At 49.3% G+C, this 19,106-nt stretch overlaps 8 protein-coding genes across 8 annotated transcripts; 3 read left to right on the plus strand and 5 right to left on the minus strand.

The window, feature by feature from the left end:
• Positions 1-165: 165 nt before the first annotated feature.
• On the minus strand, positions 166-1,047 carry N7500_004394 (putative transcription initiation factor TFIID, 31kD subunit; the record flags this gene model as incomplete). Its single annotated transcript, XM_056675540.1, has 1 exon — positions 166-1,047. One exon carries the CDS (start codon positions 1,045-1,047, stop codon positions 166-168), a length of 882 nt encoding a protein of 293 aa, XP_056530540.1.
• A 707-nt stretch (positions 1,048-1,754) lies between these two features.
• Positions 1,755-4,214, minus strand: N7500_004395 (putative lipin Smp2; the record flags this gene model as incomplete). The annotated part of the gene is made up of 3 exons (XM_056675541.1): positions 1,755-3,610; positions 3,674-4,042; positions 4,106-4,214. The coding sequence occupies 3 exons, from the start codon at positions 4,212-4,214 to the stop codon at positions 1,755-1,757; spliced, it is 2,334 nt and encodes a 777-aa protein (XP_056530541.1).
• A 544-nt stretch (positions 4,215-4,758) lies between these two features.
• N7500_004396 (Fibronectin type III domain protein) lies at positions 4,759-8,108 on the plus strand (the record flags this gene model as incomplete). Its single annotated transcript, XM_056675542.1, has 3 exons — positions 4,759-4,874; positions 4,932-5,125; positions 5,185-8,108. 3 exons carry the CDS (start codon positions 4,759-4,761, stop codon positions 8,106-8,108), a joined length of 3,234 nt encoding a protein of 1,077 aa, XP_056530542.1.
• Positions 8,109-8,434: 326 nt separating this feature from the next.
• N7500_004397 (tRNA guanylyltransferase) lies at positions 8,435-9,837 on the plus strand (the record flags this gene model as incomplete). Its single annotated transcript, XM_056675543.1, has 8 exons — positions 8,435-8,448; positions 8,502-8,591; positions 8,767-8,898; positions 8,954-8,998; positions 9,077-9,252; positions 9,315-9,403; positions 9,455-9,559; positions 9,625-9,837. The coding sequence occupies 8 exons, from the start codon at positions 8,435-8,437 to the stop codon at positions 9,835-9,837; spliced, it is 864 nt and encodes a 287-aa protein (XP_056530543.1).
• A 196-nt stretch (positions 9,838-10,033) lies between these two features.
• Positions 10,034-10,823, minus strand: N7500_004398 (uncharacterized protein; the record flags this gene model as incomplete). The annotated part of the gene is made up of 2 exons (XM_056675544.1): positions 10,034-10,530; positions 10,577-10,823. The coding sequence occupies 2 exons, from the start codon at positions 10,821-10,823 to the stop codon at positions 10,034-10,036; spliced, it is 744 nt and encodes a 247-aa protein (XP_056530544.1).
• A 666-nt stretch (positions 10,824-11,489) lies between these two features.
• On the minus strand, positions 11,490-13,317 carry N7500_004399 (WD40 repeat domain-containing protein; the record flags this gene model as incomplete). Its single annotated transcript, XM_056675545.1, has 6 exons — positions 11,490-11,630; positions 11,728-11,854; positions 12,009-12,346; positions 12,460-12,526; positions 12,672-12,771; positions 13,011-13,317. 6 exons carry the CDS (start codon positions 13,315-13,317, stop codon positions 11,490-11,492), a joined length of 1,080 nt encoding a protein of 359 aa, XP_056530545.1.
• A 1,320-nt stretch (positions 13,318-14,637) lies between these two features.
• N7500_004400 (class I SAM-dependent methyltransferase) lies at positions 14,638-15,964 on the plus strand (the record flags this gene model as incomplete). Its single annotated transcript, XM_056675546.1, has 2 exons — positions 14,638-15,014; positions 15,073-15,964. 2 exons carry the CDS (start codon positions 14,638-14,640, stop codon positions 15,962-15,964), a joined length of 1,269 nt encoding a protein of 422 aa, XP_056530546.1.
• Positions 15,965-17,054: 1,090 nt separating this feature from the next.
• On the minus strand, positions 17,055-18,752 carry N7500_004401 (Set1-mediated histone H3-K4 methylation subunit Swd1; the record flags this gene model as incomplete). The annotated part of the gene is made up of 5 exons (XM_056675547.1): positions 17,055-18,126; positions 18,194-18,334; positions 18,402-18,490; positions 18,561-18,622; positions 18,683-18,752. 5 exons carry the CDS (start codon positions 18,750-18,752, stop codon positions 17,055-17,057), a joined length of 1,434 nt encoding a protein of 477 aa, XP_056530547.1.
• Positions 18,753-19,106: the final 354 nt, after the last annotated feature.

Consider the following 19,106-nt stretch of genomic DNA (forward strand, 5'->3'; position numbering starts at 1 on the left):
TTGTAGACACAAGTCATGAGATAGATGCTTTTCATGGTAGTAAAGACCAGGACCCCTTCCCATGACAGATTAGAGAGAAAAAGATGAATGACAACACCAAGCGCCAGAAACACCACCAAGCAAAGGCCAAAGGCAGAAGAACCTCTGGACGTAAATGCACTTGCCTTAAACATCAGTCATGTTCCGGTCCTCGTCTCCATCGCCCGCCTCGCCCATAGTAGTATCTTCACCGAAGATATCCTCCATCTTACCATCATTATCATCCTCGTCTTCATTTTCTGCAGTTCCGTCGCCACCAGCACCCTTCCCAGCCCCAGGCTGCTGCATCACATCAGGCATATCATCTTCCTCGCCCTCACTATCCCACTCATCCTTCATATTCCACCCCATCCCAGTAAGGCAGAAGCGCTCAGGCGGTAAGCGCATACCACCAATAACAACACTCTGATTCGCCGCAGGAACAGCGCCATTAGCGCCAGCAGCAGAGTCAAAGCCCCGTGACACACCGGGCAAAGCGATACGGTTCCTCTCTGACGCGACCTCCATAAGAAACTCCTTCGGTAGCCCTGTCTGGAACTGGAAGTGCAAGCGGGAGGCAATGGCCAACCGCAATGCGGGCAAAGAAACACTATTCACTTCGCCAGAGCCCTTTGCGCCCGGTGCACCATCTGTTGCCGCGGCGTATCCTTCTGTCGCGAGGTGCACAGAGTCTTGTAGCACATTTGCTGTGTAGCGGTAGGCGAAGTCCAGCAATTGGAGGGGAACCCGGTCTTGGTAGGAAGTTACCCCGAGTGAGGCGAGGAGCATGTGGACCAGCCGCACATCCCTTGGTCGTCGCGTTTTCCCACTGTCTTGAGTTGATATGCCGGGCACTGGCGGCGGTTGTGGCACTGTTGTTGAAGGCCCTGGTGCTGGAACGTGGGGTTGGGTCTGCGAGTTTGTTGCAGCGGGCGCGGAGGCCCCGTTCGCGGCGGAGGAGGATTCGGCAGGTGGGGTGAGAGGTTGTGCCGTAGGTGCTGGACCCTGTGTTTGGACTGGAGATGCCATTTTGTCCTGAGTTGCTGATCAAAAATCAAGCAAGAGGCAAAGAGCGAATTGCGGTGTTGCGAAAGTGGTCAAGATGTTGAATTAGCTGATAATTAGAAGTCCTAGAAAAGGTAATAGGGGAGCATTCCTAGCACAGTGCTCAGAAGCTTAAAAACAGCCAAAGATTCCAACAGCGTTCAGAGTGAGAGTAGAGAGAGAGGAAGTGATGTCTAAATGAGGCCGAAAAGAAGCATGAGCTCCAGGGCTTCGGCCAATATCACGATTAGGTAATCGCGGTTCCTGCAGATCCACGGAAGTCATGCGCTGGATCTCGTTAACAATGTATTCTACAGTATCCCCAGATATTTTAGAGACTCATTCAATACGTTTGCGCCTGTCTATTTACTTGTTTCATTCATTACCTATTCATCTCATGACCCTATTCAATCCTCAAAATATATGCGCCATGAATGTACGAAAACAAAACCAGAAACACCATGAACACCAGGAATGCCATGAATTAGAAAGAGTTGGGCACAAATGGCCGTGTATAATGCAGTCTCCAACTCCAGGACTGCATGCAATAGTGTTGAACGTGAATGTATCGCTGTCAGAGCAGTCTAACGCAGAATCTGACTCAGTAAAGCACTCGCAAGATGGGTATCTATGACGCAAGAAATGCCGAGGGAACGATTCCCTATCAAAGAGGCATAGCGATGAGTGTATGTTCAAAGATTCTGGGGCATTTTGGACCGGATGGGAAGAGAGGTCGTGCTTGGTTCGGCTGATTCTTGTGGTTTCTCGGCGATGGGAGAAAGTTCCTCTTCGCCGAGAGCCCCCTCTTCGACAACAAGATCCCCCTCCACCGACTCAATTATCGAGCCTGCTGGGTTAGACAAGGCAACCGAGTTCTGCGACATGTAGCTTGCCCCGAGATCTTCCTCGGCCAACTCTACCTCGTCAAGATACTCGCTGCCTTCACCCTCGCTAATCTCTTCCTCGTACTCTTCATCTTCGTCTTCTTCGTCTTCTTCGTCTTCTTCATCTTCTTCGGCCAGATCTTCATCGGCATCTTCGTCGTCTTCGTCTTCATCTTCATCCTCGCTGTCTGTTGTGGAGAAGTCTTCGAGCTCATGCGGTGTGTCCCGCCAGTACGTGAAGTCCGTATACTCTTCCCCACCGTCGTGCACGAGGAGGCTGGTTGGTGGAAAGAAATGATCGAGCAGCTCTTGCATGGTCACATAACTGCTCTTGTATTTGTTGAGACTAAGCAAATCCAGAGACACTTCAGCGTTGGAATTGATTGTGAAAATCCGAGTAGATGGAATGTTCACAGAACGATAACTCAATGCGTCTGTCAATCGATTTCCGAAGCCAGCATAGAAGGGGTTCTCTTTACCGCAGAACAGGTTGAGAATATCCCGCAAACACGCCATCTTGAAAACTTCGGGTTTTCGCAGGTAGATCTCTCGCCGCAGAGCGGCCATCGTGCGATCAGGGCTGCATATCACCGGACCTTTTGGTAGTCTGTATCCATCTTGGCAGATGCCATGAAGATAAGCCCGTGTGGTATCTGTCTGGCCGACAGACCGACTGGTAAGATACATGATGTTGTACCCATTGTTGACAATATCGGTGTACAATTTAGCGACTCCTGCGTGTGTCCAATCGCGTCCGATCATATTAAGAACATGCCCTAATGCATCTGACTTGGTGATAGTCCCATCAATATCAGAAATCACGATCGGAGTGTTGCCATTCCACAGATACATATTTGCTGTGCAGATTGCTCTGTTGACGCTGAAAGACATAGTGTTAGCGCCGGGCTTCAGTTGCAGGGCTTTAAGTTGATCACTCGTCAAGCGCAGCGTCTTAGCGTAGTTACGGGTTTCGGCCGGGAAATAATCATGCAGGGGTGAGTGAGGAGGGGTGGGAAAGCCAGGTTGGACATCTGATTTCGTTCGGTGATGGCGCGTAGTCAATGATGGCTCCGAGACAGCCTGTTCACCTTCGCTGTGGTATCCCGGGTCAGAGAGAGCATCATCGTTCATTCCCATGTTTGGCCGCATGGAGTTGAGAGTGGCTCTCCGATCGGCCAGTTCCTTTGACTCCTCACTGCTATAGATCCATAGATTGCCGTGTTCATCGGCTCCGATCAGCGCACCGATATCATAGCTTCCTTCAAGCTCTTCCGCAAGAATCTTGCGCGCAACAACCTCTGCACGAAGGGCATCTTCTTCATTGCTTTTGTACCCTGTCATATCCAGCATCAAATCTCCAGTCTCGGTGACATGTGATGGGATATTGGAACCAGACAGCTTCTTTGAAAGCGAAATGGCACGAGATACCGCTTCCTGGGGAGACAGAGGAGGGCTACGAGAGCGGTTCTCTGTTTCGCCCTCGATACCATGGGATTCCTCGTTCCCATTTGCAGCGGTTTTGGAGAGAGGGAGTATAGGAGGGCGGGTCGAAAGCACATTGTCCGACAGTGTGTGGTCAAGCAGCGGTTTAGCGCCCAAGGAGTCGTGCCGTGGACGAGTCACGTCGGATTCGTCGGGAGACCGCGATAAGGGTGTTATTGTACCTGTTAAAATAGTTAGTACCAAGGGAATGAGATCGAAATGGAGAGTTCAATATCTGTCCCTACCTAAATCTGTGTTGGCTCGTAGCTGGTTCGATGGCATCGCCATCGAGTGAGGGGTCTTTGCGCCTTCTGACAATGCATCCCCGTTCTCTTTGTCAAGGTCAAGGTAATCTGGCTCCTGCAGCGACGGGGGAAGATCCGGCTCGCTCTGGGCTCTCGGGCTGGCTGCCGGAGATACCAACGGCGATGTCTGCAAGGATGCGGGGATGTCATCGGTCGTTTCAAAGACAAAGAATGCCTCGCCCGCCTCTCCCAGTTTCATAGCATATTCTTGCTTTACACCATTCACCTTGAACTCCACCTTCTTTTCGAATGGACGTAAGAGCGAAAACTTGCCAAACCGGACATGAAAGGGCGAACAAGCAAGGGTACCTTGAATGAAGAAGCCAGATCAGTATCATGTGTGAACGCCAACTCTCGAAGAAGTGTAAATACCATCTTCTTGCTCTATAACAATGACATCAATAGCCCCGCTAAGGGTGGCCGGGTTGATAGAATTCCATGTCTTGGAGACGGAACCACTTATAGAGCGATAGAGCTGCATCCCGCCGAACGGTGTCTAGCACCTCTAACAGCGGCTATGGATAACGTTTCAGTTCAATCCAACGCGAATTATAGGAATCCAAAGGCGCAAAAAGAAGATCTGAGGGGGTCAAAAAAGACTTGAGACAGGTTTTTGGAGAATCGGGAAGTTAATCGTTTGGCCCATGTGACACTTGGAGACAAGTGGACGCGGCTACATAATCACCGTCACGGGACAATATCAGCACAATATCAGTGACCGAAAGGAGTTTATGGAGTGTCAGCCTGATTCAGGAGATATATCTAGATGATCCCGAATTACTCCGTATTTCCAACATTTGTTGGTTTCGTCAACATTCAACGCCCAACAGTTCTGATTACGTCAGCCTTGGGGAATGCAGGTGCCGAGGTCCCGTAGCGGATGATCTCCATTTTGGCGCTAAACCGCTTTAGGCGGCCAGCATTCTACATCACGTGTTCCTTATCCCACCGCCCAATGCATTGAGGCGATCCTTGCAATTCTCCTGTATCCCGCTACCCGCGTCCAATGGGTTACAGACGTTGGGATGTATGAGCCGCTATACTTTGCATTTGACGCTTACCCAGCAGTGGTCCCTCGCGTGAGAGTGCGAGGCGTGATGGCCCTCTTCCTCGCCGTCTCGATATTGTGGGCTTTAATCTGGTTAGTCCCTCGTCTACCTCATCATTTCCTTTGCTCGGCTGACCCGAATGTATGAAGGCTTCTTTATCGTGCCTGGCAAGTCTGTCAAACTTCAAATGAGGTATTAGTGGAGAAGCTCGGTCTCGACATCCCTCCGCCGCCAGAGGTCACCCTCGAAGAGATCACTGCCCGTGAAATCCGCCTTGCTTGGAAACAGCCCGACTTCCATAACTCAATACATAAGCATATCATTCAGGTTAATAATGTGAAAGGTACGGTTTGGGCTACTTTCTTCTCTTCTGCCATTAAGCAAAGCACTAACGGTCTATAGTCGGCGAATCTAAACGAGCAGAAACAGCGGTGGAAATATCAAATCTATTACCTGGGAACATCTATCATATTTGTGTTCTTTCCGTTAGTGCCGCCAACTTCCAGACTCCTAGTGCGATTCTCCATGTCCGAACAAAGTCTCTTCCGCTGTCCGAAGCTCAACAAAATGGCAACGCTGGAGGTCCAATTATACGCGCCTCAATCCCCAGGTCTACAGTAGGCCTTCCAACGCCATCTGCCCCAATAATGTCTCGCGAGCATAGTGCAGGCCAATTACCGGGGAAACGGCCCTCGGCAGGACGGAAAATCTCGCCCGCGACCGGAACTACGGATGTTTCACATGGCAATTTCGAAGAAACGTTCAAGAGCAGAACAAAAACTGCCAAAGATGAAACTTTGGAACAATTGGCAGAGCGTTTGAAGTCGTTGCAGCACGAGAACGAGAATGTGGAGAAGCAGGGTGCAGAGGAGGAGGAAGAGCATATTGCAGTGCTGAAGGACCTTGAAAAACAGCGCAGTGAATTGCGGAAGCGCGTCAGGGAGAAGGACGAAGCAAGTGGCGATTTGAAAAAACATGTCTACAAATTAGAAAGCGTCAACCGAACCGTGCAAGGAGAAAAGTCTAAGCGCATGAGACTTCTTCAACAAAAAGAGGCGGAGCGCAAGAAGCGCAAGAATGACATCTTGCGATGGCAGGAGAAGATTTCACGCATGAACTCTGATGCTCTACAGGCGAAGGATGACAAAGCCAGAATTGAAGAAGAAGGGACGGTGCGCGCAGATGAGGTCCGAGCCAAGATCGCAAAAGAGCAGGCGGAGATGAAGACGATTGATGATGAGATCCAGGATAAAGGAGGACGAGTTAAGAAGCTAGAAGAGGAAAGAATGGGATTACAAGAAGGCGACAGTGAAGATGGCAAAGAGTTGGATCGGATCGACAACGAGCGAGCTCGTCAGTGGGAGCACAAGCTGGGCAACCTACATGCACGTTATGCCACACTTGTGAACCTGCACACGCAAGCCCAGCAACAATATCAAGAAGCCCAAGAGCGCCTGAAGTGGCTTACAGCCCAACGACCCGGCAGCTCAGGGCCCTTTGCCTTCCCGACCTTGGATCTCGATATGTCGAATACTGCCACCATTCGGCCCCGTCGCCATCGCAGCTCACTTAACAGCAATGTGTCTTCCCCTCTGAACTTCCCGGGTGTCGAAACATTTCCAAGTAGCATCAACTACAACCCATCCGGTCACTCACCTACATTTGCCCCGAGCTCTGCGTTTTTCAATATCAATAACGGCATGGCTCTTCCAGGCCTGTCTGATCCCCCGGAGATAATGCGCTCAGATACGGAAGTTTCTTTCAATAACCCGCAAATGAGTCCCCGTGCGGATGCCCTCTTGCCATCTGATCTCCTTGGTGACGAGGAATCACCAGAATTCCCCCGGTCTATAACTCGTCCAAGATTTGCAACCATGGAGGCGTCCAGTACTCCGTTGGATAGCTTCGGTCACGGCCCAGTGTCGCCTGTCTCTTCGGACAGTCGAGCCGGCAGTATCTTTGCGAGCCCTCTAGAGACTCAAAATCGGCAGGACGAATCCCAAGGTGTCCATTTGTCTGCTGCCGGGGATGCCCCCAAAAGCGCATCGCGAAAACTTTCCGGGCTTTTCGGTTTTCACCGGCCCCGTGGGAAAACCCTGGCAGATGAATCTCCTATGCTGGGTAGTTTGAAGCCTGGCCAGAGTCAATCCTTCCCTCGCAATATTGATGAGCTGGATCCAATCGGTGCCCGCCGGCGTCGATCGAGCTATACTGGCAACTGGGCAAACCCGATGTCATTGTTCCCTCGAAGCAACACGGCTGGTGTCACCATGGATAGTTCTTCTGATCACGCGCCCTCCCGGCGAGCTGCTTTCTCGAATATCTTCTCATCCAGCAAGTTTGGCTTCGGCGGTGCTAGCACCCGTGGGAATCCTGATCTCAACAGTGGATACAACCAATTCAGTCCTCGGCATGACCCTATTGATCCATCATCGCTTCTTGGGGGCGTTCGACGGGGTTCTTTGTCCCCTCGACCTTCGTCGACCTCATTCGACACCCCAAATCAGCTTCCGCACCCCTCGACAGACAACCGCCACTTCGGTTGGCCATCGACTGAGAATGCTGGGCACCGCAACAGCCCGCTTGGATTCGACTGGGCCGCACCATCCAATTGGTCTCGAGCTCCTTCTCGGCGACCTTCAATCCAGTATGGATCGTCAGGTCATCTTCCACTCGGTCTAACCGGCGAACCTGATTTCGTGGAGGACACATTTGACCGGCATCACCGCCCTCTTCAGGCACCGATTGGCACTCGTCCGTCATCTTCTCATCGACCATTGACCCCAAAGCTGAATCCCGCTGCTCCCTCGTTCACGGCGGTTTTCACGGACGAGAAGCCGGAGCTGGACACAGGCAAGAGCAATGATCCCGACAGCCCATTTGATATTCACGAGTACGATGGATCTCCCTCGGAGTCTCGCACATCTCGCTCCATCTCCCTTTTCACTGGCGATTCATATGAATCGTTGGAGCGCATGCCATCCGGTACTTCCATGGACAATGCCTCGAAAGAGTCTTTTATTCGCAAGATCACGCGCAAGGGCAGTTCCAGCAAGTTCAGCTCATGGAAGGATCGTTCGGGCCTTTTCTCTAAGAAAGGCGAATCCTCGCAAGGTGATATTGACGAGGATGCGGCCAGTGAAGCGCAGCTCGGCAAGAGTGTCGATAGCACCGTCTCAAGTGTGACATCCGCCGACCGCTCTACCCGCAGCAGCCTGGGTTTCTTTTCACGCAAGTCCCGCAAGTCTGACAAGGCCAGCGAGACTAGCGAGCGAGCCAGTGAGACTGGCGATGAAGAGATCTCTGAGGAGATCCAGAAATCATGATTCTCATATGTATCTATAGACCATCTTGGTTCTGTCCTTTCCCTTGCATTTCCTAGATTCTAAAACATCTCCCCATGGGGGTTTGATATGCATCTCAACACCATACTAGTTTTATTTACTTTTGATTCTGCCTTGCCTTGATATGTTTAGATATTAAATTAGGCTATAGTCTTCACCGGAATTTATGGTGTTTTTTGTCCACCAAATCACTTCCAGGTCCTCAAAATCAAGAACAGTTGGGGCAAATGCGGGCGGGCAGAAATCGCACAAAATGGCACTTCCATTCTCCGGAGCTATTCATCACTTAACATCAAAGTCTAGACCGAATGGCGAACTCAAGGTAAGAATTGAGGAATCCAAATGAAATTCAAACAGCCTTCTCAACGGACACAGATTTGAGTATGTCAAGTCCTTCGAGCAGCCGGACGTGCTGCTCCCCAATACGTGGATTGTGGTCCGCATTGATGGACGAGGATTTCACAAGTGAGTATCAGTCTCTTTCTTGTGAGGGCACCTTATGGATGAGAAATCTGTATGCGGAAAGAAAAAAAGATGACGGCTATATAACCGTCTTTCTATGCATAGCTTTCACCAGGCCGTGACTGCTATTCCGGTCTAATGCATCCATATCTATATCTAGAGTCTGACAATTACATAGACTCTCTGATCACTACGCCTTCAGGAAACCCAATGACCGCCGGGCACTGGATCTGATGAATGCTGCAGCAGTTGAGGTCATGAAAGAGCTTCCAGACCTGTGCATCGCCTACGGAGTCAGTGACGAATTCAGGTATGGTCAACTCGTATCATCATCATCCCTGCAATCACTAATAGTAATTCCTCAGTTTTGTCTTCCATCCCAACTGCCAACTTTTTGAGCGGCGCAATGGGTGTGTATCTTCTATACGCTTCTATCTCCTGTGATATGATTTGCAAGAACAGCCGTTGACAGGAACTCTTCCATTTAGGAAACTAGTGACCACTATCGTCTCTACATTCACAGCACACTACATTTACAAATGGAGCGAGTACTTCCCTGAAAGACCTCTTCTGCCACCATATCTGCCATCCTTTGATGGGCGTGCGGTTATCTACCCAAATAACCGGATTCTCCGCGATTACATGAGCTGGAGACAAGTTGATTGTAGGTGGCTTTGAGCAATGCCCCTGATTCAAAGCTAGATCCGGCTAATTCAGGATGACTAGGTCATATCAATAATCTCTACAACACTACCTTCTGGACGATGGTCCTGCAGGGTGGAATGAGTAACACAGACGCCGAACAAGAGTTAAAGGTGGGTTATTCTTCTTGCAATTCGGAGTACAGGCAATTGACTTAATCTCAGGGCACTGTGTCTGCAGACAAGAATGAGATTCTCTTCAAGCGTTTTGGAATCAACTACAATAACGAGCTGGAGATCTATAAAAAGGGCACTGTTCTTTATCGCCAGGTATGCGCCGAGTTCTATGATCTTGTTCTTTCCGCCTCAGTCCGTTCTGACGTTTCTCTCAACAGTACGAGCTGGAGGAACCTAACTCTACAAAATCACCTGCAGACGAGGAATCACCAATGGTCGAGCCTAAGCAGTCAAGGTCACAGCAAGACAAGATGCGCAAACTGCGCCGAAAAGCACAGGTCGTCGTTGACCATGTCGATATCATCAAAGATGAGTTCTGGGAGAAAAGACCGTGGATTCTATCAGGCAAACCTGGAAAATTACCCGCGTAGCTTAGCTCCAACACATAAAAAGGAAGATAGATATTTACATTTACTATGGTTGCAGAAGTCATGATATCGCCAAACAAAAAGGGTATCTTGGTTTCTAGATGGCGTAAGAGAAAACAGGTCTGTACAGAATGTTTGTACATGGTCCTGACATGCATGTGAAGCGCTCCAAAATCAAAATGGTTAAAATTGAGCAATATCAGGCTTCGGCTTCCTTTTTGTCTTTCTTCTCCTTTTTAGACTTCTTTTTTTGGTCTTCGTCAACCGTATCGCTTCCTATGCTCTTGGCCTTCTTGCTCTCCTTCTTTGCCTTTTTCGCTGCCTTGTCCTCCAATCGCAGAACAGCCTTGTCTGTCTCCGTAGTCGTCCCAGTCTGATCCGATTCTTGATCAATCGACGTGGGCGTTGGATAATCCTCTTCGGATGCTGTCCGCTTCTTCTCCTTCAAAGCTTTCTTCGCAAGCTTCTCGGCCATTTTCTTCTCCTTTTTCTCGGCCTTCGCAGCCCGCTTCACACGTCTCCCCTCCTTCCTCTCCGCTTTCTCCACCTTCCGCGCAGCCTTTGCCAGTTTCCTAGCCTTGCGATCAAGACCATCATCCTCATTCTCGCGCTTGCGCTTCGACTTGGAGATAGAAGAGCTGCTCTCATCCTTCTTCTTCTCCGATCCCTCCAGCGTACCGGCCAGGCCATCCCCCCCTCACAAAATGCCGATAGAGCTCGCTTGTCAGCGCATTATTCTCACGCGCAGAGGTAGCCTCGAAACTGTCGTTCCCGACACCCTTCAAGGCATCCTCGAACCCGCGCAGCCACCATTGGTTCGTCGGGTCTTTTGTCGTCTTCTTGCCCACGCCGTGGTTGTTGGCTTTGCGCGATACCAGGAGCGGTCGTGTGAGGCCTAGTCCACTGTGTGCGCCGGGCCGTTTATTTGGGTTCAGCGGGTTGCCGGGGCCGGACCAACCGTGCTTGATTAGGTAGGCTTGGGCGTCCATTTTGTGGTGTGGGATGTGCTTGGTTGCCCTTTGAGGGTGTAGGGGTTTGGTGCGCAATGAGGGTTGGTTTTTGAATTTTGGATGTTTCGGCTGGGATTTGGGTATGTGTATTGTAGAATTGGAGGGAAAGTGATTCCAGGAAGTTGGTCCCTTGTTCCTGGAGAAAAGTTTTGATACGGAAAAAAATAATAGAGATAAGATTTGACACCTGAGGGATCAGGCTTCAATATTGGGCTTGAGCTTGGTAACTAATTCAATCCGGAAAGCCGCCTGGTTCGATCCCGGACGCTACCACCTCTTTTTTCTACTCTTCAATCCTACCCAAATAGGTTTGGCTTATTTCTTGTATCTTGTCTTTTAGAGATAGGATTTGATCTTAAACAGTACATGTGTAAGTAAGGTTCAATTAGTACGGTCCAGAATAAAAAAGTGGTTTCAACTCTCATATGTGCCCTGGGAGGTCATAGTCTGAGAATATATTTCCAACTCACATAGCTGCAATCCAACAACCAACTCATTCTACACACCACAACAAATCAAATAACAATGACATAACTTCATATGGTTCAAGTACAGGACTATCTATTTTTACCCACACCCAAAACACCGAATGATACACAGCAGACCATCGACAACAGATGCATTCGCCCGCTCATAGTACACAGACTAGTACGGCTTGAACCTATCCTTCTTCTTCTCCTTCGGCCGAGCTTTTGCAGACCCGGACTGGAGTGGAGCATCATTCCCTTCAGTAGGTCTCCATGCTCGCACGAAGCCATCTTCACCACAGGTGAAAACCGATTGACTCTGAGGGGGCAATTGGATTAGCAAGAGCCATAAAGAAAAACCGAAAACAGATAACTAAATAGGTCATGTAGCGAGTAGCATTCCTTAGAACACGTACCTGTTCATCCAAATACACCGAGCGCACAACCTCCTCACAATGAGCACGGGGCAAGCGCCACAGATTATCCCGGTCCAGCTTCCACGACGGGCTGGAAACAAGTGGGACAAGATCGAGGCGGTTGTCACTGCAAGACATGAATTAGCCAAATACCCATGAACCCAACTCACGAAAGAAAAAAAAAAAAACACCCAAGAGAAACAAGCACACCAGCACGTGTATGTGCCATGCCTTTTCCCAGTACCGAAACACGAAAAAATAAGGACAAACAAGAAACCTACACCTTGTTCCCAGCGGCAATATACGGTCCCTGTGCACCAACACACAGCTGCGCAACATATTCACAACCCAGCGGGTCACGCACGTCACCGAAATGCACGGGCTCGGGCTCCTGCGAAGCATCGTCTGGGTCTGTGGCTGGATACACGGAAAAGTGCTCGTCATGACTGAGGGCGAAGATCCTGTGCTCCGACAGGAACCCGGCATGATGTACGGAGCCGTGGTTGATCACTTGCACCAGAGCTTCATCTTCATCTGTTACGGTCGTATCGTAGATGTTCACTAATCCGTCCGTGCTGCCGGAGAGTAAGATGTTGCTGCGCGTCGGGTGATATTGGAGCTGTGTACTACCGATAACAGGCAAGATGCCGATGTAATGGTCAGTCTGGCTGGTGCTGCATGTGGGTATCGGATGGGACTGTTGGGTGGTTCGGGGTTAGAAGGTACACCTACCTCGGTGATATCGTCATTGTGGCTCTCCACATATTGGAGGCGGAATGCTTGGGGGGACCGGATATCCCTGTTTGCTGGTCAATGGGACTGGGGTTTGATAATAGACAGTTTTTTTTTTTTTTTTTTTTGGTCTGAAAGACATATCCCAATACAAATGTCGAATGATACTGCTCGGCTCATTCAAATTAAAAGCAAAGTATAAGATGACCTACCAGAATGCAACAACCGCCTGCGAAGAGACAAGCTCCGTTCCCGCCACAATAGTGTTGGTCTCTGGATTACAAGCCACAGACAGAACAGGTGAGTGTTTCGCTGAACACATAGACAATGTATTAGCCAATATGCATTTTATAAGCAACCTGGAATCAAAGCTAGGACCTTAAGTCTAGCTAAATTCTCCGAAAACCTGCAATAAGCCGGATATGCAGCAAAAACCACCCTTTACGGCAGGTTCCCGACACACCCAAACAGGCAATCGACACATCAAAACCACCAAATAAGAAAGAATGAGAAAAAAGAAAAAAACAAAGCTTCAACCAACACAAACTCACCCGTTGCCATCTCCACAACTGGACTTCCATTCTCAGTCCGGGCATCCCAAACCTTCACCTTCCCATCACGGCCACCCGTAGCCAGGAGGTGCGATTCGCCCATGGCGAAGCTCCGCAGGGCGGTCACACCATTATGAGCAGCGTTCGAGATTACAGACCCGCGATCGAGGTCGGCGTCAAATAGACGCAGCGAATCATCTGATGAGATAGCGGCAAAGGTCCGCGGGGCCGATGGGACGATGGAGTAAATGTAATTATCTGCTGGCAGGGACAGAGTTGATGATGCCACTGCTTTCAGTGTGTGCATAGTGAAAGAAGCTAGATCCGATTTCCCTCTATTTCGGTTGATCTGCGTCAGGAGATTAATGTTTGAATGAGTATTTATTTCCTTTGAGGTTTGGATTGGCGTAGGAAAATTTCCTAGTGGGGCCCAATTATTTTTGCAGTTGATGTACATACGGCGTACGGAGTACAGAGTACTTCGATACGAAGTACTTCGTCCGATATAAATCCCAAAGAACCCTATTCATTCCCCCAAACTATCACACTTGATCATCAATCTTGATTCGTTGTTTGAACGGGGAAAAAAAACAACCGAATGTACAATGTAAGGAACGTAATCCCAACATTACTCTCTAAACCCAATTCCTATGACCTCAGAGAGATATCGGCGACCTTGACGTAGGTCAACCCCGGGAAATTCAGCGCGGCAAGCGCCGGATCGTAAGAGGCCAAATATCTTCAATTGTTCAAAGTATGTCTGATGCAAGGAGACACAGATCTCGGGGTTTGGCATATTTACCTACTCTGTGCTCCGTACCACTACCAAGTGTAGATCCCGAGGTCATCCCCGAGTCAAACAGAAAGAGGCCTTGGAAGTAATGAATCCCGGAAAATCCAGGGAATGTTGACACGTATAACTGGACCCAACACAATGGGTCCGGTGTTAGGGTCATTCTTACATATCACAAAGAAGGAAAAGGTCAATGCAGCTAGGCCAAGATGTGGTATCTCACTTGATTCGCTCGAATATCCCACCCGAACCCGGGGATTTGGGTTGCGGTGAAGATATTTTTATACATGTACGAAGTCAGAAGAAGAAAGGCTGCCACTTCTATGGAGTATACAATGGATGTAGTATGTGTAGTATAAGTAGAATAAGTAGTATACAGAGGATACATAGTCTATCGACCAGGAGCTTATTAACCTGGCCCAGGCGGTCCGCATCCCGGAGCGTGGGTCGATGTCCACTTGGAATCTTGACATTGTATAGTAAAATAAGATAGAAATTATAGAATCTGGAGTCTGGAATCTAGATCAATATATCTATTATCTATTATTTAGTATTTCATTTTACCAAATAATAGTGATGAAATATCCTTAAAAAAAAAACAAAAGTACACTAAATACCCAGCAGCGCGGGTCGTTTCCCAGTTTGTACTTCTGCGTGTTTCTGCACATCTTTACTTCCCCCCCTCCTTGTTTCTTCTCGGACTTATATGGAGGAAAAATAGCTTCACCTTAAAATCCCCCTTCCTCCATCTTAGGAAATTCCTTAGATGATTTTCCCACACTTGCTTTTTGAGCGTTTCCTAGCTTGACTTTTCACTTGATGGCAGATATCACTATGTCGTATAGAGAGTCTGGTTCCTTTCCCATGGACCGAACCTCACTACCGAAAATGTTTAACGGGGATACCAAGCTGCGACATCTACCTCCTATCACTTCTCCTCCCCCACCCAAACGATACAAGTCCGAGTCGACCCCAACGAGTGACAGTCACTCTCGATACTACTCGCACTCCGTGGCGAGTGATCGAGTCCGATCACGACAACCATCCTCGGCCATGGACTTGCATACCTTGATCGATAGAGATCCAGTCGATAAAGATCCTCGCAGGAACGGTCGTTTTACGAGCAATGGATCGGTAGCCACACAAACGTCCCACACCTCCAATACATCGCAAATCTCACGATCATCTCCCATCATAATGTCCGATCGCAAGTGCGTCACTCCCTTGCTCAATCGGGTAATTCAAATCACTGACCTCTGTCCGATGTAGAATACCCGAGAGATATCCACATCACAAAGAGAATGGTCGATTGTACCATGGCTATCGGAAAGGAATTTACCCGCTCCCCTGTGACGAGGAAGAGCAAGATCGTCTCGACATTTTTCACAAATTGTTCACGGTAGCACGGGCCGAGGATGGCTTAATCTATGCACCACATCCCCCGGGGTCCAGAATTCTCGACCTGGGGTGTGGAACGGGTATCTGGAGCATCGAAGTTGCGAATAAATACCCCGATTCCTTCGTGGTGGGCGTGGACCTTGCACCAATACAGCCGGCCAATTTCCCTAAGAACTGCGATTTTTATGCCCCCTTCGACTTCGAGGCACCCTGGACCATGGGGGAGGATTCATGGGATATCATCCACATGCAGATGGGCTGTGGTAGTGTCGCAAGTTGGCCCAGTCTCTACCGACGTGTCTTTCAGCATCTCCGGCCGGGCGCTTGGTTTGAGCAGGTCGAAATCGATTTCCGGCCTCGCGTCGAGGACAAAGATGGCGAACCGGGACGCGCGATGGCTAATTGGTACTCGACCTTGAAGCATGCGACCGAAGCTACCATGCGCCCCCTGGCCCACAGCTCGAATGACACCATCCGGAATTTGCAAGAAGCGGGCTTCACCGAGATCGACCACCAGATTGTGGGATTGCCTATGAACCCATGGCATCCCGATTCCCACGAGCAGAAGGTGGCCCGTTGGTATAATTTGGCCATATCTGAGAGCGTTCAGCCATTGTGTTTGGCTCCGTTCAGCCGGGTTCTTTCTTGGTCTCGAGAGCAAATTGACCGCATTGCCTTCGACGTCAAACAAGAAGCCTTTGACAAAAAGATCAAAACTTACAACCTTTTACACATTTACCAAGCCCGAAAACCCGAGGAGTAAAAGCGGAATTATACCCACATGGCGATCGATCAAAAGATGGCTCCTTCAATTGAAAGGTGATACCGATAATCGCTTGATCACCCCTTACACATGGTTGATCATCAGATTCAAATTTTGGAATCATAGACCGGGTCTCACAGATTTTGGGCTGGCCCAGAGTGTGGACTTGCCACGTTAGCGTTGAATGTGCTTCTGCAAGCACAACTAGATGCTCCACAGCCAACGATTTTACAGCTTTATGAATTTTTGTTTTGCCCAAGGTCCAGACACATGGGGAACTGAGATATTATTTCAAAAGTGTTGATCTTATAGGTTCCCAACGGCCGACAGGACTCTGAACATGGTTGAATGACTGAAGGATCTCTGGGGGATTGACGGCTGACACGATGTATGCGCCAACGACCCTTCTTGGGCCATGATTTTATATTTTCCTCTCTCGATTCTATCTTTCTCTTTCTCTTTTGTTTTCTCTGCATGCTGGGCTTTGCATCTTGGGGCGTTTTGGGCTTTCAAGAATTCCGAATCGTTTCGGCTTATATATACCCAGGTTACCTTCCTATAGTTTCTGACACTTCCATTTGCTACCTGAATGCCAAGTTAAGATGTCTCATTGGAACCAACTTTTGCTCTTGGTACTATTGTTAACCATCTCTCTCCCTCTCTTACACGATCAATGCATTCGCTGGGACGGAGCAGCAGCTTGAATATTGCACCCGCAAGTCTCGTTCACCATCACAAACCATTAACTTTATGTGTTCTTGCAACCCCTACCGTCGACAATTCGGTAAATGTCTTGATCCTTACACATACATATCTAACCCTGTTGAACATAGGAGCACCTGAATCACTTGAGTCATCACGACCTGTCTGCGTTGTATCTGTATGAATACATGGGATCAAAAAAAGCCCTAGAAGCTTTTTCCACCAACGCCGGATTGCAGACCAATCATGCCCTGAAAAATGAACGCCACCGTATGCAAAACATGCTAGTACAGCCCTCCAACAATAGAATGCAGGTAGAAAAAGAAAAGTACAACACACACACACACACACACACACACACAAAAAGAAAGAAAGTAAAGCATGCGTACTATCGCCGCCGATTCTTAGTACCCCTCGAAGCCCCGTTAGTCGCAGGCTTGTCCGCATCCCCATTGACACCTTCCCTCCCAGCCCCAGGCGTCCTCCGTCGCATAGTCCCAGGCCCGACAGCAACAACATCCTCACCGGAATCACTGTCCTCGATATTCAGCAAGACAGGCAGATTAAATGGCTCAAGGCCATCAGCATCCCCATCCCCCTTGACCGAGTCAAACGTCAGAGCATCCGGCACCTCATCCTCCTGATCTAGCCGTCGCTGATGCACTTGCTCAGCTGGGTGAACATCGAACTCATCCTCCGCCTCCATGTACTCGACGTTCTCTTCAACCTCGCCGAAATCTGGCGCCAGCGCCGACCATTTCTGCGGCGACACTATGGACCACGTGTATATGCACCCGGTCTCCAGCCCGCAGGCCACAACCATCGGCCTGCTCGGGTGCCACTCCACAACGCCGAGTTCCTCACGCGGTCCCTCCAGGATCTTGACCAGCGACCCGTGGCTGCGTTCCCACACATAGATATCAGGGTTCATGAATGTTGTCGCGGTGACGAATTCGCCGGTCGAGGAGAAGGTTACGTGGTTCCAGCTGAGTCGGTTGACCACGTCTTGGAATTTGTGCTCCACGTGCAGTTTTATCGCGGATGGTTCCAGGTCGATCCCTAGCTGCGATAGGTCTGGCATGAGCACTGTGCGGATTACCCGGTCCGAGCTGTTGACAAGGAGGTCGCGCCCGTTGCTGGCTAGACGAAGGAGAATCACCACCCCATTGCAGAGACGCATTGAATGGATTGTGGTACAAGTTTGTGTTTCAATTATGTTAATCCAGCCTTTCGAGGTGCCGGCGATGATGTGGTTGCCGAAGGCTGTGAAGATGGTTACGCATGTTGAGTGCTTGGCATCTTGCGCTGCTTGTTTCGCCGCCACGGCTGGGTCAATTTCTTCGTTTTTTGGAGCTTGTGGTCTGAGGGGAGCAGAGGGGAGAATTCGTTTGATTGGTTTTGTGCTGGAGACGTCTACCAGTACTGGTTGGTCCTCGAAGAGAGATGCGACGAAAAGAAGGCTGCAGAACAAGAAAAAATTAGTTGATATGACTCGACAGATAGCGGAAGGGATCGTGGTTGCTGTACTGGTTGAATGGGTGCAGCTCGGCGATGTATACTGGTGCTTCGAATCGGACTGTGCGGACCCGTGAGCCGTCTTTTAGATCCCAAAGGATGCATTTCCAGTCTTGGGAAGATGTGAGGAGGTATCGGCCGTCGCGAGACCAGCTGGCATGAAAGTCAGTATTTCGGGGGTTCGATATAGATCGGTGTGTTTAGTCGAGGGTAATTGTACCTTAGAGACTGGATCTGTCGCGTGTGGCCTTGCAATTTGCGCGCCACGCCATTGGTTTCAATATCGAAGATCACCACTGTGCCATCCACCTAGATTATGTCTCAGTCTTCAGACCATTATATGAGGATATGTGTTTTTTTTGGTGTTGGGTTCACGAACTCGTCCGGAGGCAAGGTAATCGCCTTTGTGGTTGAAGCTTAAACATGTCGCATGGCCGCTACCTATGTTGCGTTGACTCGGTTAGTGGTCTTCATTTTCAGCAAAGATGGGATAGTACATACTCAGCTTCTCAGTCAAAGTATCTGGGTATTCCTGCGCCAGGACAAATGGATCGACGAGTGAAAGATTCATTGCGCTAAGTGGTATGGAGGTAAGATATTTGAATTCAAAGTGAATCCTCAGCCTATCAAATAGGCCAGGATGATGACTGGTGTTCAAGCATCCAGTGTGAACACCAGAGATAGCCTTTTGCGTAGTGACAATAATCTTAGTTCCTTCTGCCGGTGTCGATATTCTTGGAATCTAGAAGATACCAAGGCGGTGACAAAGCCCATTTAAAACGAACCCAAGTTGGTGCCTCATGTGTCTGCCTGCAGTACTCACCGCTTTCATGGACCATGGTGAACGGCACATCAAAATCTGCCGGTGCCTGCACTTTGGGGAAGGTATCCACCAAATTGCCAAAGCGGTGAGCTCCCGTTTAGA

This window comes from Penicillium coprophilum (assembly GCF_028826855.1).
Source record: "Penicillium coprophilum strain IBT 35676 chromosome Unknown utg000004l_segment0_segment0, whole genome shotgun sequence".
NCBI lineage: Eukaryota > Fungi > Ascomycota > Eurotiomycetes > Eurotiales > Aspergillaceae > Penicillium > Penicillium coprophilum.